The following is a 23321-nucleotide window of genomic DNA, read 5'->3' on the forward strand; positions in this document are numbered from 1 at the left end:
TTTTTAATTCTACTGTCAAGACTATCTTCATACATTCAACAAATATATATTGAGCACCTGCCATATTTTTCTCCCTCTCTCCCTCCCTCCTTCCTGATTTGTGAATCCTAATGTCCTTGTGTACTGGCTATTTAGATGGAATATTTTCAAAATTTATACATTATAACTCTAAGGATAAAAAGATACTTGTAGGGAAAATTTAATCTGACCTTCAGAAGATACTGAGGCCTGTGAAAATTATTTTCCCTCATTGAAAACATCAGTAAAAGAGGGTACTATATTGTAAATACAGAATTTTCAGCAACAGCCACAGGTAGGAAAGAAAGTGTAGCTTGGTCTCACGGTAACTAAAACACTACAGACAGTCCCTGACTTACAGTAGGCTCGACTTTATGATGGTGCAAAAGCAATACGCATTCAATAGAAACTGTACTTCGAATTTTGATCTTTTCCTGGGCTAGCAGTATGTGGTATGATGCTCTGTCATGATGCTGGGTGGTGGCAATGAACCACAACTGACCAGCTCCCAGTCAGTCACGTGATCATGAGAGTAAATAATTGGTTCTCTACAGTGTATTGTATGCAATAAGTTGCATGAGGTATTCAGCACTTATAAAATAGGCTTTGCGTTTGATGATTTTGCCCATCTGGAGGCTATTTCAAATGTTCTGAGCACGTTTAAGGGAGGCTAGGCTAAGCTATGATGTTTGGTAGGTTTAGGTATATTAAATGCATTTTCAACTCGCTGTATTTTCAACTTAATGATGGGTTTATTGGGATGTAACCCCATTGTAAGTCGAGGAGCATGTGTACTGCAAAGTTAGGAATCAACATTTCTCTCTACAGTCTGATTTCCCATTCCAAATCTCTGCTGCTGCCTCGTAATTGTTTTTTACAGGTTTCGACTTGCTATTGTGATAAATTTGACCCTGACTCTAATCCTTGAACTCCAGATCCTAAGGGCAACTAATTGGTTTGATTCATACAAAGCATGATCTGACTGGTCTGGCCATCCAGTGTGATCAGCAGTCTCTAGTCCAATAAGATGTGGCAGGAAGACAAGTCACACGATAAAAAACCTTTTTCCCTTGAGGATGCCCATTCTTAGCCTCCACCACTACTTCTCATTTTATTATAATAAACAATGAAACAAAATATTTTGCAATGGCAAAAGGTAGACTAAATCCTCCTTAGGTATTTCCAAAGTCAAACTCCAGAGTTTGACTCTTGAAGTATTTTCAAAGTCAAACTCAAGAGTTTGACTGTTGAGGTATTTCCAAAGTTTGACTCTTGAGTCATTTCCAAACTCTTGGATTAAAGCAGACAGCCTGGCATGACAGTATCAATTACCTGGAGGACTTTTTCACGTGGAAAAAAAAGGTGGGAGTCACTGATCTACTGACAGCTCACAACCCCTGTACTGCTATCAGAGCTGGTCTTGGCTGTTTCCCAAAGGAGTTTATAATACGCTTCCATAAATAAGCATATTGCGTGGTATAAATATAAAGAACGCTGAAGTCATGACCTGCATTCTAGTCATGGCTCAGCCCCTTAGTAAGACTACAGGTTCAGTCGCCTCCCTATGAAATGAATCTCTTGACAGCATGCACTCTCTAAGGCCCCTTCTAGCCAGTCCAATGATGACTTGATTATCATGCCTCTTCCACTACATGCTTGTGACCCTATCACAGCTCACTACCACTTGATGCTACTGATATTTAAAACATTTGTATTCAAGTTCAGCTTTTAGAGCAGTTTAATGTAGCCATTTAGAAATGGGCTATGGAGTCAGAGTGCCTGGATTCGAATCCTCTTTCTACCACTTAGTAGGTGTGTGACCACGACAAATTATTTAACCTGTGTCTGTCCCAGTTTGTTCATCTATGAAGTGAAAATAGTGATATTCTCTAGATTTGTGAGGATCAGATGTGCTCATCTCCATTATGTATGCATTTCAAATCTATGTGCACATTTAGAAGAGCTTAGCACAAGTATTCAGTATTGTTAGCTAGAATCCATCCATCTACAAAAGTAGAAGTTGTCATATCCCCTGGGACTATGTCTGATTGAATCAATGAAATGGAAGGATCTGCTGCAGTGCTGGTGAACACTGGTAGTGATGGTAACTACCACATTCTCTAAAGAGCTTAGTATTAGCCAGTGGTTTTATTAAACTTGGTTTTTTTTGGGGGGGGGCAACTGGTTGGTACTGGGATCTGAACCCTTGACCTTGGTGAACACCACGCTCTAATCAACTGAGCTAACCAGCCAGCCTCTCAACTTTAAATTTTACATCATAAGGTGAAGCAGTTTTGAGTGTTAGAACTAACAATTTTGATGAAACTGGAAAAAAGCACTCATGTCAGTGTGATACCAGCTTGTTCCAGAGTGAAATCTACATTCCACGGTGTATTTAATAATAGACACAGAAACTTAGATTGTTCACTGGAGATCTGTTTAACCAGCCTTCAGGTTCAGCGTTTTCCCTTTTGTATACCCTATGGAGAGTCAGCAGGGAAAATATAAATGACTTGAATGACTGTCCTGAAACTTCTCCAGGTTACCCTGGGATTCAACAATCATGTTGCTTTTTGTACGTAGTCTGGTGTTTCAGTACAGGCTTAATAGATAAGATAAAGAGTGCCCAAGGTGTAAGGAGCACAGGTTCTGAAATAAGTCAAACTTGGATCTGAGTCTTTGATTCCAACTGTGACTAGAGTAAGTTTCTAACTTCCGTAAGCCTTAGTTTCCTATCTGGAAAGTGGGGTGTTAGCTAGAGGTGAGGGTTAAATGAAGTCCCTCATTCAACAAGTCCCTGCAGTGTGCAGCTTCCGCTCCTAGTGGATGAGACAGGGGAGAAAAGAGTGAGTTTATAAAAATGACAAATGCTACGAAGAAAACACGTAACAAGGGAACTATTTTAGGTACGGTGGTCAGAGGAAGCTGAGGAGGTGATATTTAAGCCCGGGCCTGAAGGACAAGGGGGAGCCCGCCCAGTGAGGAAGAGGAGCATTTCAAGGAGAGGAACTGCTCACACTGAGGTCCTAGGTGAGAAAGCGGAGGGTGTTCAGAGGACGGAGGACTGGTTTACCAGGACTGGCATAAAGGGAAGCATGGCATTGTGATGAGCGGGACTGGGTGGTCGTCAGATCATGCAGGGCTTTGTACACTGTGAGTCTGGTTTTTCTGTCCCTGCAGTGGAGTGCCGTGATCACTCTGCTGCCACGTGGAGAATGGACTGCTGGGGGCAGATAGTCGCAAGCAAAGCTGTTAGAGGCTCCTGCAGCAGTCCAAGCTAGAGATTGTGGTAGCTGGTGAGGCTAGGGCTGGAGCTGTGGAGCTAGAGAGAAGTGGATCGTTTCTAGGAGTGGTTTGGGGACAGCTGACAAGACTTGCAGCGGGGCTAAATGTGCAGGGTGGGAGGACAGAGGCTCACTGGTGTCTGCTTTCAGCAAATGGGCACAAGGGAAGACTGGGAGAGGAATAGGCTCGGGTGGAGGGTGTTGGGAAGGGAGTGGGAATAGACATTTTATTTTGGACATACAAAGTTTGAGGTGTGTGTGAGATTTACGAGAAGATACCGAATAGGGAGGCTAGGGCACGAAGGAGAAATTTTGGCAGGAACTATATATTTAAATGAAACTTAAATGTGGCCAATGTAAGCTGGAAGGAATCCCCCAACCAATCAAAATTCCAACATTAAAGATGAAGACCACACACAATTAAACGTTAAGAATAAAAGTCATATGTGCAACTAGCAATAAATAATTAGGAGCAATATTATTAAATAGAAAGACCCCAGATCCCTGAGACAGCCAAGGGAAAATGGGTTCAAAAAAAGCAGTTTTGTTCCTAGAAACCCAAGATATTAACAGATGGGGGCAGGGAACAGTGCTGACGTCTTGCAGTCAAGCCAACTTCCCTGCCAAAATGAAGTCTTTTTTCTTTTTCTGGTAGCTAGCCAGTACGGGGATCCAAACCCTTGATTTTTTTTTTTTTTTAAGTAAACTACTTTGAAAGACATTATATATTCCTATATAATCAGAGATCAAAACTCACTGGTTTTAACAAAATAGCACAGATTGCTTACACTTACGAGTGGCCAAGTTGTGTCACACGCATACTTGGATGTCATGTTCTCTAAGATTCTCTCATCCCACATTGAGTATCAATGACCTAGTGCATATTTAAGGTCCAAAGTTCACAATCTGTATAGGTCGTGAGTGAGGTGGTCTCAACACCTCTCGACAGCTGTTCCTGTCAGAAGGCCCTCTGTCAGGATGCCTCTAGAGGCAACAGAAACTGGGGGCATGGCTGGTTAGCTCAGTCACAGGTTTGGGTCCCTGTACTGGCCGGCCACCAAAAAAAAAAAAAAAAAAAAAAGTTGGGTATGAGCTGGGAGGAGGAACAGTGCTGTGTGGTGTCTCTGCCCGTATCTGGCCCCATAATGAGCACTCACAGCCTCGCTGGCAGAGCCGTAACCCACAACCACAGTGCAAACACGGGCGAGTGCTGAGAGGGTGGGGCCAGCCTGGCCTGCAGACACACGGATGCCCCTGACGTGGCCGCAGCTAACTGAACACCCTGCTTAGCAACAGGAAGCATGCAAGTGCCCAGGCAGCACTCATCTCAGCAAACCAAAGGGTCCCTCTGTTCCTGAAGTTCTAAGGCCCACGGTTTTTAATTTCCCCAAAGAAACTTATTTCTGATGTAGCCAACCTTTCTCCACCACTAGGAAATGTCCAGTAAAAATCTGGGATAGAGAATAAGCATGAGGTTTTTATCTTCCTGAAGTCAAGTAAGGATAATGAAGGGTACAGGTCAAGTGCATTCCAAAGGGCAATTCAATTTAGCAAGAAGCAAGATTAACCCAATGCACTTAAGGAATTCTCTAAGGTGACAAATGAGTGACTGTAAGCTGGGTGGAAGAGGGCTGAGGAACACTAGTGTCCAGGGCAGCGGCAGCCCTGAGGTTGCTTCTGCAATGAGTAAACAATAACATTTGCTTTTAAAAACGATTTTATATACTTTTTTCTACGTCTGTGCCAGTTATTCTCCATTTTCTCCCACCCCGACGCTACGTAGCTTCATTCTCCACCTTTCTCTGCACCCCAAGTGGCTGACCTCTGAAAACTCCAGTCCCCGGGCTTCTTCCCCTCTGGCTTCGGATGGGGTTCAGCTAATGGGAGCCCGTGGCAGGTGGCAGAGTGGGAGGACAGAGAGCATGGGGTGTCCCATCCCTCATCCTTGGCTGCAGTTTCAGCCACAGTTCTGGGGAGGCTGCGTCCCTCTGTGACTCCCACCACACAAGGCAGCCTCCTGCTGTTGCTAGCCAGCACCGCTGGCAGGGTACCTCGGCATCCTTCCTGGTTCCCTGAACCCCACCTGCACCTCTGTCAACTGTCCTTTCATCAGCTTCTCTTCAGGAGTCCCAGGTCCGGCCAGGACCCTGACTGGTACCCCATGTGCCCCACAGCGCTCTCTGCCCTTCCAGTGAGCGCAGTGTGGTCCTGCCGCTTTCATCAAAGGGATTCTGACTGCACGGTGCATCCTCATGGGATCCTCTCAGCTCCCAAATAAAATGCCACGACACCAGATCATATAATTCAATGTTTTATATCAGAAAAGATCAGCTTTCCAACATTTATTCCACTGAACAAGTTCACAGCATTTTCATGAACTATCTCAGGGCTACATCAGTACAAAATAGTTTAAGTTAGTAAAATAAAGCAGTTTCAAAAGGAAAATCATTGATTACTTCAGGGAAGTGCCACTACCACTTGGGAACAGGGGATATAGGCAGCAATGTGGCTACTGCGAAATGTGGGAACAAGCCAGCAGGTACACTGTCGTTGCTTTCCTACGGCAGAGAGGCCCCCAGTCTTCAGGCACCAACCTCTCCGGGACACAAATGAGTGGCAGAAAAATGCCTCCTTATCTATGCTCAGCAGCCCTTCTATTGGGATGACACATCTCTCCCGGCCAATGAAATATGCTGGCTGACCCCAGCCCTGCGTGCATCAGTCTAATCAGCGTGCTTTGGGGCGGGGAGGAGACTGCTCTACGGGCAGAGGGAAGGGGTAAGAAAGAGCTAAGCAGGCAAAGAGAAATGAAAAACGAGCAGGAGCAGCTATTCTTATATGGAAGAAAATAGACTTAAAAAAAAAAAAAAAAAAGAAAGAGCTAAACAATCACATGGCAAACGCAAATCAAATTCTCTATTCATGGTCCAAGATGCCATTTGTTTGGCACGCTGTTTTTTTCTGTCCAGGAAGCCTCCAAGTTGCATACTGCCAATTGGAGGGCCACAGCGGGTGGGGTGTGACAAACTGGAAAAGCACTGTGTGTGTGTGTCTGTGTGTGTGTGTGTAGGGGACGGAGGGGCCAGGTATCGCACTGTGCGTGCATGTGTGTGTGTGTGTTGTGTGTGTGTGTGTAGTAAGGGACGGAGGGGCCAGGTATCGCAGAGCAGAGCCAAGGGTTGTTTTCTGGGAATCCTGCTGGGGCATGCCTTTCATCCATCCTGCCTGTCTGGAGGACATTTTTAAAATCAGCAAGTTAACAAAAAAATTAACCCTATTTATGTAGCTATCCTGGACACTTTTTCTTCTGTTCTCTCCAGGATGGTTAAAACTTTGGTGTGACACTATTTTCCTTTAACAACAAAACTCCCCAGAAGGCTTACAAGTGGTTGGCAGTGCTGCCTTTTCGATACTTTGCACGACCCATGGTAAGGCACTTTGCAACGATTCTGCTTACTATCACTGGCAGTCAGTCTAAAATTCTCACCACGTACAACCCACCCGATGCACACACCAGGTACTCAGTGACCCACCTACTACTTGCTAATGATGCACCTTCTGAGAGACCCCTGCAGGCTCACTGCACATCCTGCCACCACAGGTGGCTTGGTGTCACACCGTCCTTGGCACCAACTGGCTTGTGTCAGGTTTAGAGTTCATCGTGTTTGGCCTCCTGGTCTTTGAGTTTAAATTCCTCAGCCGTAACCTTCCCATCTCCGTTCCGGTCCTGGTTGGTGAACATATTCTTCACGATCATTTCAGCATCAAAACCAGGAGCAAGTTTCCCTTTGCCAGATGCCACCTGGGCATGAATGTACTCTGAGAACTGGAGAGAAGGGACAGGATAGACCATGAGACACAGCAGCCAAGAATGCAGAGCCAGGGGCCTGAAATAGGGCAGCCCAAGGGTGATGGGGCTGCACCTTGAGTCTGAGCTACCAAAACAGATAAAATCTTCTTGGGGCCTACGTGACTTGGATTTTTCTTCTCCAGATGTAGGTGAAAACCCCTGGGCTAAATGTCTCCAAGAGCCCTTAGAATCTAGGAGGCAAATGAATAGCAGCCATCAGAGCCATCCCTTCTCTCAAATTAGCTCCCCACCAAAGGCTGATCCCTAACCACTCTGGCCTCTAAGAACACTGTTGTGTGCATGCACAAACTCATTCATACAGTGGAAACTCACTGAGAGGCCACAAACATGTTGAGCACCGTTCTGGCCCCTGCACTGTGTACATCAATACACAAACAAAGACATCCTGCCCTTATAATGCTTGCCTTCTACTGGGAAAGACAGATAATTAAACACACACCCAATAAATAAGTAAATCACATATTAAGTTACAAAGTGAAGTGCTCCAGAAAGAATGAAAACATTGAGCTAAGGAAGGGAGGGCGGGTTGAAGCATTAAATTTAGCAGTCAGGGTACAACTGCCATGGGGGTAGAACTGTGCAGATGCTTGAAGGGAGTCAGGGAGTGAGGGAGTGAGCCAGTTATCTGGGAACGCGTGTTCTGCACAGAGGGCAGCGGGTGAAAGGCCCGGGCTGGATGCGTGCCTGGGGTGTGCACAGAAGTGGGAGTTGGGGTGGGGGAGGACGCAGCTTTCCAGGCCACTGGAAGGCCTTTGGATGGGACCCTTGCAGGTCTGAGAAGCAGCATCTAAGACTGACTGAGAAGGACACCCCTGGCTGCCATAGGGAAATGGGAAAGCAGGAGGAGATTCCCCTAGGCCACTGCAGCGATGGGACCCCGCCAGGCTAAGAGGCTGTGCAGGGCAGGGTGAGAAGTGGCAGGCTCTGCACTTGTTCTGGAGGCAGAGCTGGAGTGATGTCCCGATGGGTTTATCATGGCCTACAAGGGAACAGATTACGGAGCGCTCTCGCCTGAGCGACTGGAAGGAGAGAGTTGCCATTGACTGTGATGGGGAAGGCTTTAGGTGAAGCGGGCTTCAGGGATAGGGGGTGAGGCTATCAGCTGTCAATAAATGGAGACGGCAGGTAGGCAACTGTCTAGATGAGTATGAAGTGGAGAGAAGACTGGCCTAGAGCTACAAAGGTGGAAATCATCAGGATATGGACGGTAAAGCCATGGACAGGATGGGACTGCTAAGGGAGGGTCGTAAACAGGAGAAGAGAATAAAGTTCAGGAGTTGGCCCCAGACGCTCCAACTTGAAGAGGCCTGAGGAAGGGCAACCAGGGAGGCAGAAGGAACACCACGAAAGTGTGCGTCCTGGGAGCGGGGGAAGCGGCGTCCTGCAGAGGAGTCAGCTGTGTCCAAGTGGCAGGGGTGTGAGGACCAACTGCTGGACTCAGCAACGCGGAAGGCAAGAGCGGGCTCAGAGGTGCACAGGGACAAAAGCCGGACAGCCGTGCATTTAGAATAGACAGGAAGAGAGGGATCGGAGGCAGGGAGGACGGACAGCTCTTTTGAGGTTTTTGCTGAAAAGGAAGCAAAGAAATGAAAGAGACGGAAAGGCACACCAAAGAAGGGAACTAATACCACGTCTGTATGCTAACGAGGATGACCCAGAGGCAGGGGAAACGCTGACGGCGTAGGAGAGACAGGGGAGAAGGCTGGAGGGATGTGCTTGGATAAGCGGATGTGGACCAGGCAGGGAGCAGGAATTCCCAGGGCTGGGCCTTGGCAGGATACTCTATGGCCCAGCTCCATGAAGGAGCATGTGGTCCTGGCTCAAACCTCCGGGGAGCTGTGTGACTCTGGGGAAGTCATTTCCCTTCTCTGTGCACAATTTCTTCTTCTGAAAAATAGGGATGATTACGTGGCTGCTGTGAGGGCTGAGGCAAAGAATATACGTGAAAACACTTAGCACCCTGCAGGCGTGCAGTGGGCACCCAGTCACCCAGAACTCAATCCAGACCTGCACCTGTCAGGGCTCACTTTCCTCAGAGAGGAACAGTGAGCTTCCATTCAGTGTGTGTGCGTAAAAGCACTCAGTACACGAGGGGGCCGGCCATCACCGTCAGGAGAAATGTGGCGCAGCTGTCCTCTGCACTCTGAGAAGGCCTCACTTTCAGAATGGGCCCCACAGGGCCCCCAAGCTCCTTCTGCCTCGCCGTCCTGCAAAGGCCAGTTACCTCTTCAAGGAGGACGTCTCCATTGCTGTCCTTGTCGATCTCCTCAAAGAGGTTGGGTGACACCTCGCCATTCCATACGAACATGTACCCCTCAGGCAGGCCGGCCACTAGCTCCAGCAGCTCGATGTCGAACACCAATACAGCACTGCCGGGCACTTCCCCATCTGCCCCAAGACGGAGGAGGCATTGTTACCTGCAGGGCAGTGGCCAAGGCCAAGCAACCGCCCTCCCCGCCCTGCCTTCAGCCGCCCCACCCAGGCGGGCATTTCTTGTGAAAGCAAGAAAGTGCAGCAGAGGCTGGTGGCTTTCCCACCTGCAGGCGGTGACCCAATCATAAGTCATGAAGTCAGTTTACAGGGCAATGAGAAGCATTTTTTTTAAAATTGAAGAATAGAATAAAGTAGGTCAGAATACACTGCACATAGAAAAGGATAGGTACTGTTTCATGAAAATTGAGTTTCAATCTCATATATAAAATTAAATGTATGTACGTGTACATTGTATGTTTATGTGCACAGATTGGGAGATAAGATATACGAGTATTTCTTACTGTGTGTCTTGGTGAAAAAAGTTTGAAAGCCGCTAGTGGAGACTACAATGGTAGAACTTTTGAATGAATCTAACGATACAACCTTAAGAATAACAACATTATGCCTAACAACGACAATCTGAGACATGACTGTACACACATTCCGGAACACTATAGATAGTATGAGCCGGAAAGAAGTTATATAACTGTGAATATACAAATGTAATATATAGTATTCAGAATTATTATACTATATATTATCTAGATTATATTTTATGTGCAATATGTTATGTTGTAATTATTTATAATAATATATTAAAGGAAAAGTCTTCAAAGATACACAACATATTTTTTAAAGCGTTTCTTCTGGATTGGTAGGAGGAGCAGATAGGACTTTTACAAGTATTTAAAAAGTTGTGAAAGGAAAAAGAAATCAACCCAATGTGCCTACCACTTTTACAAGTTAGCACTTTCCAGCTCCTTCATGTCCAGATGAAAAGAAGGTTCCCCAAATCCTCCACGTGGAGGACACATTCTGGCCAAAATCATAAAGGACAACAGAACCACTTTGAGGATGGGGTAAAGCCAGTATTTCCAGAACTTGAAACTAATCTCTTCCAAAGGAAATTTTCCTGGACAGCTTATAGGCTCAGGAGAAGTGAAAAGCAACGGCCACAGCACTCCAGCTGTCCCAGGAACAGCTACAGAAGGAAATGCCCAGCCTGACGCCAGAGAGCCTGCCTGCAGAGCTCCCCCAGGGACACCTTCCACTCGTGGGTCTGAGGATCCAAGGTTTATTTTGCTGAAACTCATTCTTCCTCAGGAGGATAATGGGCATTAGCATGGCTCACTGAATTTATGGGGTCTTTAAACAAAAATGCTAGACACTTCAATAGAAAAACCACAAATCTTTGGGTTTTAAGTAAAAGAAGCATATTGCAGTTCTAACTGCAGCACCCCCAAAAGCACAAAATTGAGATGGTGAACGCGCCCCCAACACCCTCGAATGCCGTGGCTCGCTCACCCACACCAGCCTCGCCGTAGCCCAGGTGGGGCGGGATGACCACTGTCCGTCTCTCCCCGACACACATCTCTCGGAGACCCATGTCCATTCCCAGCACGACTTGTCCAGACCCCAAAACAATATTATATGTTTTGCCTAAATTCCATCTGAAAATGAAACAGAAGAACCCTGCGTTAGGTCATCGACGCACTGATACTTGATTCTCTTTTTTTTTAAATTTTTTATTTTATTTATTTTTTTAAAAATTTTATTTTGTCGATATACATTGTGGCTGATTATTGCTCCCCATCACCAAAACCTCCCGAGAGTGTTCTCTTGAGAACAACACATCACTTCTAGGATATCTCTGCCAAAAATATACGACCCCTATCTAATCACGGGAAACACCAGACAAACCCACATTGAGACACATTCTGCAAAATGAATGGCCTGTCATCTTCAAAAATGCCAAGGTCGTGAAAAGCAAAGGAAGACTGAAGAACTGCTCCAGAGTGGAGGAGCATATTGGAATGAGACCCTTTTGCTATAAAGGACCTTATGGGAATATTTGGTAAAACTAAAGAGCGTTCTGGGTTTTAAAAGGGGGTAATGCATCAGTGCTAACTTCCTGATTTTAATGGATGAACTGAGTTACGTACGAGACTGTGCCTGTAGTCAGGCATTAGGGTTGAGGAGACATCACAGTGGCAATCGACTCTCCAGTGGTTCATGGGGAAAAAGTCCTTTGTACCGCTCTCATAACTTTTCTCTACATTTTAGTCAATGTTCTAGTGAGGCATGTTCTTGAAAAATTTTGCTACACAGAATTGTAGTTAAGACCCTGAGTTTTAGATTCAGCAAGCTCTGAGCATGAATCCTGGTTCTGCCACTTAATTTGACCCTGGGAAATGTAACCTCTCAGTGTCCTGACTTATAAAATGGAGATGATACTAGCTCTCTTACAGGGATGTTCTATACAGCAAATAATATAAAATGCTTGGCACAGTGGAGAGCCAGTACAAAGGGTTCAAAACGGATGGCCATGAGGGTACAGAGTGCTTGTGTCTGAAGCAGTCTATGACTTCAGAAAAACAACTTGAGATTTCGATTATCTTTGATGGCCATGGACCCTGGGGAAACTTGTTTAAAAATAGGTGGCCCCATCACTTCAGTCACTACTGAAAATAAATCTATGGCATTCCTCTCACTTCCTAAAGACAAACAGTGGTATATTCTTCAATGCCAAGGGAGACAAGCCCCTGATGTCCCTTGATGCCCATCACCAAGTGGTGACAACATGGTTGGGATGGCCCATTTGGGCCACACCCTTTTCTCAGGCTTCCCAGACTCCCCTGGGCACAGGGCTGCCACCTTTTTTACTCCTCCAGCTGGTTCCCAGGGCCAGCAAACTAAAACCAGATTTCTGATTGTCCTACCTGGGAGTGAGATAGGAGGTGCTCAGTCCTCCTGGGGTCCAGTTTCGGGCCACTCCCCTAGGACTCAAGCCCCTCCTCTAAGTCCTGGGCTGCTGCTGCCTGTAGCACCTATTTTTCAGTACCAGCATGTGGAAACCAAGACCACAGGAGGCAGACTTATGTAATCTCAGTGGCCGAGCATGCTCAGTAAAAAGGAGTTTATCCTTTGAATGACCTCCCCTGGAGGCACTAGAGGGCACCTAGAATATTCTAAGTGTATTTGGTGCATATGATGGGATTTGACCAATGAGCATGCTTCAAAGAGGCCAACGGAGCATGTGCAAAGCTGCATTACGTAAGTGGAACCACCCCCTTAGTGGAATATCCATTAGACAGCATGACTGTGTATGGACAGGAGCTGTTGCTCAGTGTCTCTGGACCAGCCTGCACTTCGCCTTTGCGGTGTGTATTTCCTACTTCTTGTGTTAGGCTTGCCTTCGGCAGGCTGATGCGTGCTCTGGAACCAGTCTGCACCTTGCACATTGTGCATTTCTTACTTGTGCATTAAACTTGGTGTGGCTGCCCTTCAGTCTCTGGAGCTAGGCCGCACGTTCCCTGGGAAGTCGGTATTTCTTATTCCTTGCGTTAAACCTGTTTCCATTTTTACTGTGACTCTGCTCCTGAATTCTTTCCTGTGGCGGAGTCAAGAACTTGGTAGGGCCTGGATGGTTGGAGGTCACCTATCAGACCTCCCCAGACCCTGCCCCCGGTATCAGGAGGAAACGGAAACAAAGCCGATTCCCGCCCAAGATCCTCGGCCCCGGCTGCGGGGACAGAGCTGCCCTCACACGGCCTTTCTCCAAGCACCACCCGGCGGGAATCCTGTGGCTCGGTCTCACAGAATATTCGAGAACTCGGATATTAAGCAGTGAATGTTCTTCCTCCGCGAGGCCAGCTTAAACACACACACACACACACACACACACACACACACACACACACACACACACACACACACACACACACACACACACACACACACACACACACACACACACACACACACACACACACACACACACGATTAAGAAAATCCTCCAGTCGACTTGTTTTCATGGGTCTTCTTTTTCCTTGGGCCATTTATTTTTATTTTTCCTGCCAGCTTTTCTCCCATCCCTCCCACCCTCCGCGCTGCAGCTGCCACCTGTCCCCGCCGCGGCCCCCGCTCCCCGGGCCCTGCCCCGCAGGTGCCCCCGGCGGCCTCACTGTCTGCTGAGCCTGCGGGACTCAAGCGCCCGCCACCCCAGAGACCAGCAAGGACGCCCGGCCACGCTCGTCAGGCAACTCTCCACGGCACACGAGGCGCCCGAGCGCAGGGAGCCGAGCTTCTGCCAAGAGCGGAGCCTGCACCGCGTGGCTCCACCCAACATGCGTCAGAAGGCGGCGGGCAGGTCCCGGAGCTCAGGGCACGCACGTGCTGACCCCACCCAGAGCGGGGTCTCCTGCTCACTTCCCACCCCCACGTCCCTCTTCCCGGCCTCAGGCGCGCCCGGCAGGAACACGAGCGTTAGCAACGGGGAGCGTTAGCAACGGGAGGGACGCTGCTGCTGACCTCCCAGGCCATTTGCACACGCCTGCACTCACTTGGTCCCCAAACAACTACGAGCCTCCCTCTTTCCCTGTGCCCTCTGCATGCTTCCAATGACCAGCACTTGGGATTTCTTTGCAAGAGGGTGGTTGTAAGCCAGGTCCACATAAATCTGGGCCCCGGAAGCCAGGTATATATTTCACTGATTCTGAAAATCATACTTTTTCACATTTTAGCCTTTCTGTAATTAGGATACATTTTGTGATTGACGGCATCTCATTTTTTGGCAGCATGTTAAATTTCTTAAAGATACATAAAATAATATTTCTAACAACACATTTTAGATTTGATGAAATATGTTAGATGTATTAGCATACAGGATCTCATACCCCAGAAGGAATGCTCGGAAGAGTTTCTCCCTAGGGGTCTCTCTCTCTCTGCCTGGCTCTCTACAGCCACACACTGTCACCCGAAACTGGAAGACAGAGGGACAGGTGGGAGGGAGAGAGGGTCCTCCATATCTAGAATAATTGTAGCAGCACATACTTATATGAATGAAGCCCTTTTTTCCCCCCAAAACCAAACTTAGGAATCTAAGTCAGGCTCAGTACAAAAATGGATGTACTTATATGGAAATAGAAAGAAAGGCTTGAAAATGTTTCTCTCCCAAAGAAGAGAATATTGCATCAACTTACGGATAAATCTGAAGATTCAAATACATAAGCAAAGCACCTTTGAGATGCATGATACTAGTTTATATTGTTGATTCCCATTTAATATATTTTTCAGATTCATCTCAATCAACTAACATTTATAAAATTCTCCTTTTGTGCTATGCTCTAAGCTAAATTCAAAGAATAAAAATATTAATAAACACATTTGATGTCCCTAAGGTATTCAGATCAGCAACAGAGACGGAAACAAAAATAACTAACTAAAAGACAGGTAATACGTAAACTGTTATAAGACTACAGAAGCAGGAGCAGTTGATTCTTCCTAGAAATTAAGAAAAGATTTTGAGAAAAAGGAGGATATGTAAGCCAGGGCAGAAGATGGGCGGAAATAAGGGAGCAAGCAGTGCACAACCTGCACCACTGCACGAGGCCATCCTGGAAGGTGGGGATGGGCCACAGCAGAAGAGGCTGGTGAGGGGGAATGGAGCTGACAAACAGAGCCGCATGTCCCAGACTCCAGAGTTTGGCCTTTATGTGTGGGTAAGTTTTTAAAGACAGCAGTTCTATGTTAAGATCTGCCTTTCAGAAAGACAATTTCATAAGGTAAGAAATGGTCTGGAGCAGGGCGAGACCATTAATAGGAAACTCTTAGAATAATACACCTGAGCAGCGATGCAGGCTTGAGTTGTGCAGAGGGGAAGGCATGGAGATGGAAGCTCTCAACCAGTATCTGATGAGAAGAGAACGATGGGGCTGTCACCCTCCAGGCTCACTCCCACACCACTCCTGGTTGCTCTTACGTGGAGTCCAGCAGGGTCCCGTCCAGAAGTGAGGCATTGTAGTGATACTTGAGGTAATCCCCCTTCTTACTCAGCACTGAGCAGTCAGGGGGCTTGTAGTGGGAGGTGATGCTGATGGAGTCTGCAGGGTTGTGGAAGTCAATCACATGGATGTCAAACACCAGCACAGCTGAGCCAGGGATATTCCCTAAAGGACAGAGGCAGGGAATTAATGAATGAACCCTCCCCGCTGCAGCACATGTGCCTCCCTGCTGTCACCAGGCATGTCCTCACAGCCCTCCAGTGAGGAACATAGGACCCAGATATGAAATCCCAGGGAACACTAGGAGAATAAAGCTGAACCTCATTTTACAGATGGGGAAACAGGCACAGATTTGTCCACAGTCACCAGCCAGTTATGAGCAGTTTGGACTGAAATTTGGTGATGGGCTATTGCCTCCGGGGATCTCTGAGTCTGAAAGATGTATGGCTTAGCTGATCACAGATGAAGAAACTCAAGTCCAGACAAGTTAAGGCTTGCCTCTCATTCACTAGAAGTAAGAGGTGGGATAGGAAAAATCAGCTGTAGAGTGAAAACCACTCCAGTGCCCTACCACTGCTCAAGCAAAACAAAACTAACATGAACTTCATGGAGGAAAAAAATATCTCACCACAACTGGCCCATACACACCCTCATAAGAGTACACCTAAGGGCACTAAGTACTTTGACAACATGTCCTATTTGTTCTACACAAAATCAGTAATAAACTTTTCTTTTCCATTATTTCCACTTTTGAAAACAGTATCTCACAACTGAATCATGTTTTCCAGTTTACAAAAGTATTTTTCACATGTATTCTCTCACGAAATCCCTGCAGTAACCTTATGGGGTAGACATTAACATAAATCCAGGATTAGCAGACACTTCATGAATTTAACAACAGCTTCTCGGGGGGTGAGGGGACACCTTAAATATATGCATCAGTTGTATAGCACCTCCCCCACCCCGGTCATTTCAGAAAAGTTTAAATGTAAAAAACTTTTAAATCATGTTACTTAGAATCAAAGATGTATAGCATTATAATTTGCATTTTACATATAAGAAAACCAACTCAGATGTGATAGAACTTGTTCAAGAAAACAACACAGCTATCTATACACAGAACTCAAATAGAGATACATGAACACCAACAGCCCCTCCCTGCCTTGCATCCCTGCCACGTACTTTTCTTTGTGTTTCTCGGTTGGTCTCTCCCCTTTCTCTAACACACACACACACACACACACACACACACACACACACACACACACACACACACACACACACACACACACACACACACACACACACACACACACAGTGCTTTATCAATTCATTTAATTATCATTAAAATCCGATATTCCCAATTTACAGATGAGAAAACTGAGGCACAAACTTTAGGGCCCAAAGTTAAAGGTAAGAATTTGAAAAGTCTGTGCTTTATAGCAGAACACAGGTGTTTGATGTTCACTCGTGGCAGAGAGTTGCTGGTGTGAGTGGGAATGAGGTGCAGGCTCTTTCCCATAGGAACCGGGAATCGCAGCCTGCCATCAGCTGTATGGTTGCTCAGAGTCAGGGACAAGGGCAGCTCTGTGCCGGAAACTAACACACACGAACAGCAGGGAGTGGCTGCAGAGCCATATCCGTGGTTTCTCAACCTTGGCAACCCATTAAAATCACCTGGGAACAAACTTTGAAAATATAATGGTAAGTGAAAGAAGCCAGACACAAAAGGCCAATTACTGTAGGAGTCCACTGATATGGAATGTCCAGAATAAGAAAATCCATAGAGACAGAAAATAGATTAGTAGTTGCCAAGCTGAGGGTGGGTGGGGGCTGTCAATGGGGAACAGGGAAGCAAAGTGACTGCTAATGGGTATGGGGTTACTTTTTGGAGTCATGAAAATGTTCTGGAATTAGACAGTGGTAATAGTGGCACTACCTTGTGAATATACTAAAACCCACTAAATTGTAAACTTTAAAATGATTAATTTTACAGTATGTGAATTGTATCTCAATAAAAAATTAAATTAAAAAATCTTTGGCTGGCCAGTTAGCTCACTTGGTTTGAGCGTGGTGCTGATAACACCAACATCCAGGGTTCGATGCCTGTACCGGCCAGCTGCCAAAAACAAACAAACAAACATAATCTCTCTCCTAGATATATATCCCAAAGAACTGAAAACAGAGATTTGAACAGATATTTGTACACCAACATTCATAGCAGCATTATTCACAATAGCCAAAAGGTGAAAACAACCAAAGTGTCCATCGACAGATGAATGGATAAACAAAATGTAGTATTCAGCCATAAAAAAAGGAATGAAATTTTCAGCCATGAAAAGGAATAGAATTTATTAGCCAAAAAAAAAAAGTGAAATTTTGATATATGCTAAAATATTGATGGACCTTGAAAACATGCTAAGTAATGATAACCAAAAATATCTGCTCTGACCAGGTCATCTAAATTATAGGCCTTGGGAGATCTGGGATAAGTCAGTAGTCACATCCACCTGTCCTGGAAAATGGTATCATAAGACCATTTTCACTTAGAAGCAGAAAGGATGGCACCAGAAAGCAGTAAAATAACCTAGAATGCTTTTTGTGGCCCTTACCCTAGATCCCTGCATGTAGGATGTAACCTAGTAACAATCCCAAATCTATCGGTCATGCAGAAGCAACAAAAAATCTGAAGTGATTAGGTGGGGCTGTCCTCTCTCTCTCTTCCTTTGATCCTTCCCCTTCTTGTGATTATAAAATGCTAAGCTCTACTGCCCCTCTTGGGAACACATTTCTCAGAGTGACCTGACTATGTGTCTCCCCAGTTGCAATCGCCATATTGGCTCAACAAATCCTCACTACATGTATTTGGCCTCAGTTTCTTTTCAGCTCAACAGTAAAGTAAGCCAGATACAGAAGGACAAATATTATGATTCCACCTTAATGAGGTACCTAGAATAGGAAAATTTGTAGAGACAGAAAGTAGAATGGGGGTCTCCAGGGGCTGGTAGGAGGGGGGGTGAGGAGTTATCGTGTGATGGTTCAGAGTCTGTGCTGGAGATGATGAAAGAGTTCGGGGTCTACATGGTAGTGATGGTTAGACAACATGGTGAAAACATTTAATGCCACTGATTTGTACACTTAAGAATGGTTAAAATGGTAGAAATGTGATATGTATTTTACCACAGTAAAAAAACCAATTAATGTAATTCACCACATTCACAGAATAAAAGAATAAAAATCACATGACATCTCAAAAAAAAAAAAAAAAAAAAACTACTTGGAAGCATTAAAAATAATGTCAATGCCTGCCTCCCCTCAGAAGTAGCTTTTGCATGGGCCGAGCCCGTGGCGCACTCGGGAGAGTGCGGCGCTGGGAGCACGGCGACGCTCCCGCCGCAGGTTCGGATCCTATATAGGACTGGCCAGTGCACTCACTGGCTGAGTGCCGGTCACGAAAAAGACAAAAAAAAAAAAAAGAAGTAGCTTTTGCAGAGCAGTGGTCTCAGACTTAGCTGGGTATCAGAAAGTCCTGGAGAACTTGGTAAAAATACAAAGGGCCAGGAGCCGACCCCGTGGCTCACTTGGGAGAGTGTGGTGCTGGGAGCGCGGCGGCGCTGCCGCGGGTTCGGATCCTATATAGGGATGGCTGGTGCACTCACTGGCTGAGCGCGGTGCGGACGACACCAAGCCAAGGGTTGCAATCCCCTTACCAGTCACAAAAAAGGAAAAGGAAAAAAAAAAAAAAAAAAAAAAAAAGGGCCAGGAGTCCAGCAGGGTCCCAACAACACGGCTGGGTTCTGTGATCTTTACGCTCTCCAGGTGATTCTCAGTGATACATACCAGCATTTGAGAACCACTCGACCAGTGTGGGAACAGGCATTGGTATTTTACAGAAGTTTTCCAAGGGTTCCTCACAGGCAACCAAGTTGAAGGAACACTATGTTTTTCACTCTTTTTTTTTAGTGGCTGGCTGGTTCAGGGGTTGAATCATACTTTAACCAACTGAGCCAACAGCAGCTCTGAGGAACACTATGTTAAGTGGTCTGTAAGTGAGCAGCTGACACCAAATTTAACCTCCCCTCCAAGGTGCATTTGGGTGCAGACCCCCAGACCACCCATTTCCCTGCGATCTGGGTCCAGCACTCTCCTGATAACTAACGTGTCTTCTCAGACTCGAGGATTCCAGGCACAAGCATTCCAGTCAGTGCAGAGGTCAACTCACACCCAGTCAAGTACCGTAACTATTTAGCAACAAGTTTGCATGTCAGCTCCCAAGAAGTTAACGAGAGCCAGCCTACCAGATGCCTGATTCACTCTGAGGCACAAACACGCATTGACCAAGGCATCAACAGGATGTAAGCTCTGTGTGGGCAGTAAGTTTTGTTTGTCTTTTTCTCTGCTGAATCCCCAACACTTACAGCAGGGCCTGGTCATGAAGACACTCAATGATTGATGGAAGGGTAGTTGGAGTTTCTGGGCCTGCCAAAATGGAGACCAGGTTTTGACCCACAAGATCCTGCCTGCCCCAGGCAGCCAGCAAGCTTCCCACCTCGACCCCGCTATCTTGCTCTGACTTCCACAAAGCTATCTATACAGGTGAAAATGGTCCACCACTTCATTACGGCCTCAACACCAGCCTCCTCTCTGACTAAACCCTTAACCAATGCAGAGGTAGTCACTCCATTTTTACCACAAGAATGCCTCCTCACACGTAACAAAAATAGAAGGCAGCAGGCTAGCTCGCCCCGGAAACTCTGCAGCTCCGAGTGCTTGTGGGTTTCATCTGAGAGCTCTGGGACTCCTGGTTAGAGCTCTCAGTTCTCCATATATGGGTATCATATGCCTGATGGAAACTCATGTTTCCCATCTGCCTTTGACACAGGCAGGTCAAAAAGCCCTGGATTCAATTCCTGCTCCATCGCTGGTTAGCTGTTGTGGCTTTGCGCAAATGACTCTACCTTTCTGGGCCTTGTTATCTTATCCAAGCAATGAGGATAATAATACTCAAATGATTATTTCCAGGTTTGGACAAGTTTGTGTGCAAGAAGGCCCAGACACACAGTGGATAAAATATGAATTATTTTCCTCACTCTCCTCTTTCCTACAAGAGTAATCAAAAGGTCATTTGGAAGTTGGGTGACAGAAAGCACGGAGAAATAATGCTCACACAACCCTGCAGCAGAATCCATTCCCCACTTCAGGGCTGCAAGCACATCCAAGCATCTTCCTTTCAGGCTGACCCGGTGGAACAAAGCAGACAGCAGAAAAGTCCAGAGCCTTTTCCAGAAGGCCTGTCCCTTCCCCTCCACCAACCCTGCAGGGGAAAAGGCTGAACACAATGAAATGATGATAAAGGCTGACATGACAGTGCCAAAGACAGCCCAATAATTCATTCCTTCCACAAATATTGCTGAACTCTTACTATGTGCCTGGCCCTGTGGTACATGGCATGGAAGCCACAAACTAGACTGATTCTGCATCCTGACACACTTCTTGGGTCAGTCCCTCAGGGATCAGCTTTAGGTCCTATGCAACTCCCCGTAGAGAGGCCAAGGCACTAACAAGAAGAGGACAGAGGCAGACCCACATAAGAGCACTTGGGTTTTACACATCAGGGAGCCCTCCCCCCACAGCAAAATATGACTTAGGAGGAAGCAGCCTCATGCCCAGAAAATTTATGAGCATTTGGAAGCTTCCCAGAGCCTTATATAATTCTTTGCAGAGCTCTGTCTCATACTTGATAGAAAGCCAAAAGGAAAAAAATAATTTAAGCAAATGTTTTCCATCAATGCATTCTTTTTAGAGAGAAGGAAGGATTCATCCTCGGGTCATAATGAAACAAGAATACTCAGAAAGTATTTATCTGTTTCTATGTGTATTTGGGTAGAAGTAGGAATTTACATGGTACAAACAAAAGAGCATCAAGCCTCTAAACAAACAGGACATAAAGCAAGGCCTGTTAAATGTATCTTAAGCTGTGATCTGTTGTGGTTTCATAAATCAAAAATTTAAGTGAGGGAGATAAAAAATGTTTCTTGATGGTATACCCTAGTTTCCAACCAACTTGATGTTTTTTAGATCCTCTGTGCAAACCCTACTGGAAAAATTCCCAAGACCCCTATGATATATCAATAGTAATCAGAAGAGGGTTAATAAAGCCAATAAGACTAGCCAGAATTCCATCAGCAAAAGAAATACAAAAGCAAAATAAATATTGCATTAACTATTCCTAAGCAAGTCAGCAAAAAATAGTACATGAGAGAAAACATAATTAAGAAAGAAAATATGGTGTGAAATACTATACAGCCATTAAAAATATCTGGCATAGAAAGTTATTCATACTATATCTGTTGTTCATAGCAAATAGGGTGAAGAGATAAATTACAAAGTAATATGTATAGATGATACCATTTTTGTATAATTTATTAATGTAGGTAGATGTGTTTTTTTTTTTCCACACATTTACTCAAAAGTATAGAAGGCTATTCACTTTATGGTTGTATTAATTTCCTACTGCTGCTGTAACAAATTACCACAAACTTGGTGGCTTAAAAAAGCACAAATTGATTCTCATAATTCTGGAGATCACAAATCTAATCTTTTGGCAGGGATGTGTTTATTTTGAAGGCTTCAGGAGAGAATCTGTTTTCTAGCCCTTTCCAGCTTCTGTGGCCTCCCTCATTCCTTGACCATGGCCTTTCCTCCATCTTCTAAGTCAGCAGTTTAGCATTTTCTCCCCTGACTTCCTGCCTCCCTCATATTTCAAGGCCTCCTGTATGATTCCTGTATGCCCCTGTCTCAAGAGTGTTTATTTAATCACATTTGTAAAGTCCTTTTTAAAAAAAAAAAAAAAAAAAAAAGATGACTGGTAAGGGGATCTCAACCCTTGACTTGGTGTTGTCAGCACCATGCTCTCTCAGTGAGCCACGGGCTGGCCCTGTAAAGTCCTTTTTAATAAGGTAACATACTCATGATTCTGGGGATTAGGACATGGGCATCTTTTGGGGACAATATTCTGCCTACCACATTAACAATATTTATTTCTGAATAGTAGGATTATGGGAGATTTTTGGTTTCTGTACTTCCTTTTTCTAAAGTCAAAATGTATTATTTATGTAATTTTTAAAAGGTAATTTGCTATTACAGTGACAAAAACGTTCTAAAATTGGATTATGGTGATGGTTGCACAACTCACTAAATTTACTAAAAGTCACGGAATTGTATATTTAAACGAGTGAATTTTTTGGCATAGAAAACAAAAACCAAAACGGAAGTTTCGCACTTATTTTCAAATGGTCCAGCGCCCCCAAAATAAATAAAGACTGATAAAATATAGCAAGGTGTTAACAGTTGGTGAAACCAAGTGGAATTCACGGTACAGTTCTTTCACCTTTGTTTCAAATGTTTAAGAGGTTCAAAATGTTTCAAAAGGAAAAAGGGCAAGGGGGAACAAGGAGAAAGAACAGACCATCTCCAGAAACTAAAGCACTCGGGCGTCAAGTCCTAGGGCGACTCCAGCTTCAGTGCCTGGGCCCTCCGGAAGCCCGCTGGGAGCGTGGCCGCAGCCGTGCTGGTGCAGAGGGCAGGTGGTGCTCACCTCTCCCCTCCTCTCCGTACCCCAGGTGCGGGGGCACCACAATCCTTCGCTTCTCTCCGATGCACACACCAAGTAAACCTTCATCCATCCCAGGAATCACGTAGCCCTGCCCGATGTACGTGTCAAAGGTACGGTTCCGCGAGTAGCTGGAAGAGAGGACAGGAGGCAGCAGTAAGTCAGGAGGCACCGCAGCAGCTGTGTACGCTGGTTGGCACCAGGACGCAACAGGAGCATACACGCCCCCAGACCCCGGCACAGGGTAAACCGCAGAACCTGAGGATAGGGCCGGGAAACGC

General features: G+C 45.7%; 1 protein-coding gene across 2 annotated transcripts in view; it reads right to left on the bottom strand.

Moving 5' to 3' along the window:
* Positions 1-5600: 5600 nt before the first annotated feature.
* The window catches only part of FKBP9 (FKBP prolyl isomerase 9), a 40316-nt gene continuing 22595 nt past the window's right edge, over positions 5601-23321 (bottom strand). For both annotated transcript variants that reach the window (XM_063108370.1, XM_063108371.1), the window contains 5 exons: positions 23026-23171; positions 15407-15593; positions 10951-11096; positions 9398-9561; positions 5601-7128 (listed from right to left, as the gene is read on the bottom strand). In XM_063108370.1, the coding sequence (XP_062964440.1) occupies positions 6952-7128; positions 9398-9561; positions 10951-11096; positions 15407-15593; positions 23026-23171 (820 nt within the window). In that variant the 3' untranslated portion in view covers positions 5601-6951. The remainder of the gene's footprint in view (positions 7129-9397; positions 9562-10950; positions 11097-15406; positions 15594-23025; positions 23172-23321) is intronic.

This window comes from Cynocephalus volans, chromosome 9 (genome assembly GCF_027409185.1).
Source record: "Cynocephalus volans isolate mCynVol1 chromosome 9, mCynVol1.pri, whole genome shotgun sequence".
Taxonomy (NCBI): Eukaryota; Metazoa; Chordata; class Mammalia; order Dermoptera; family Cynocephalidae; genus Cynocephalus; species Cynocephalus volans.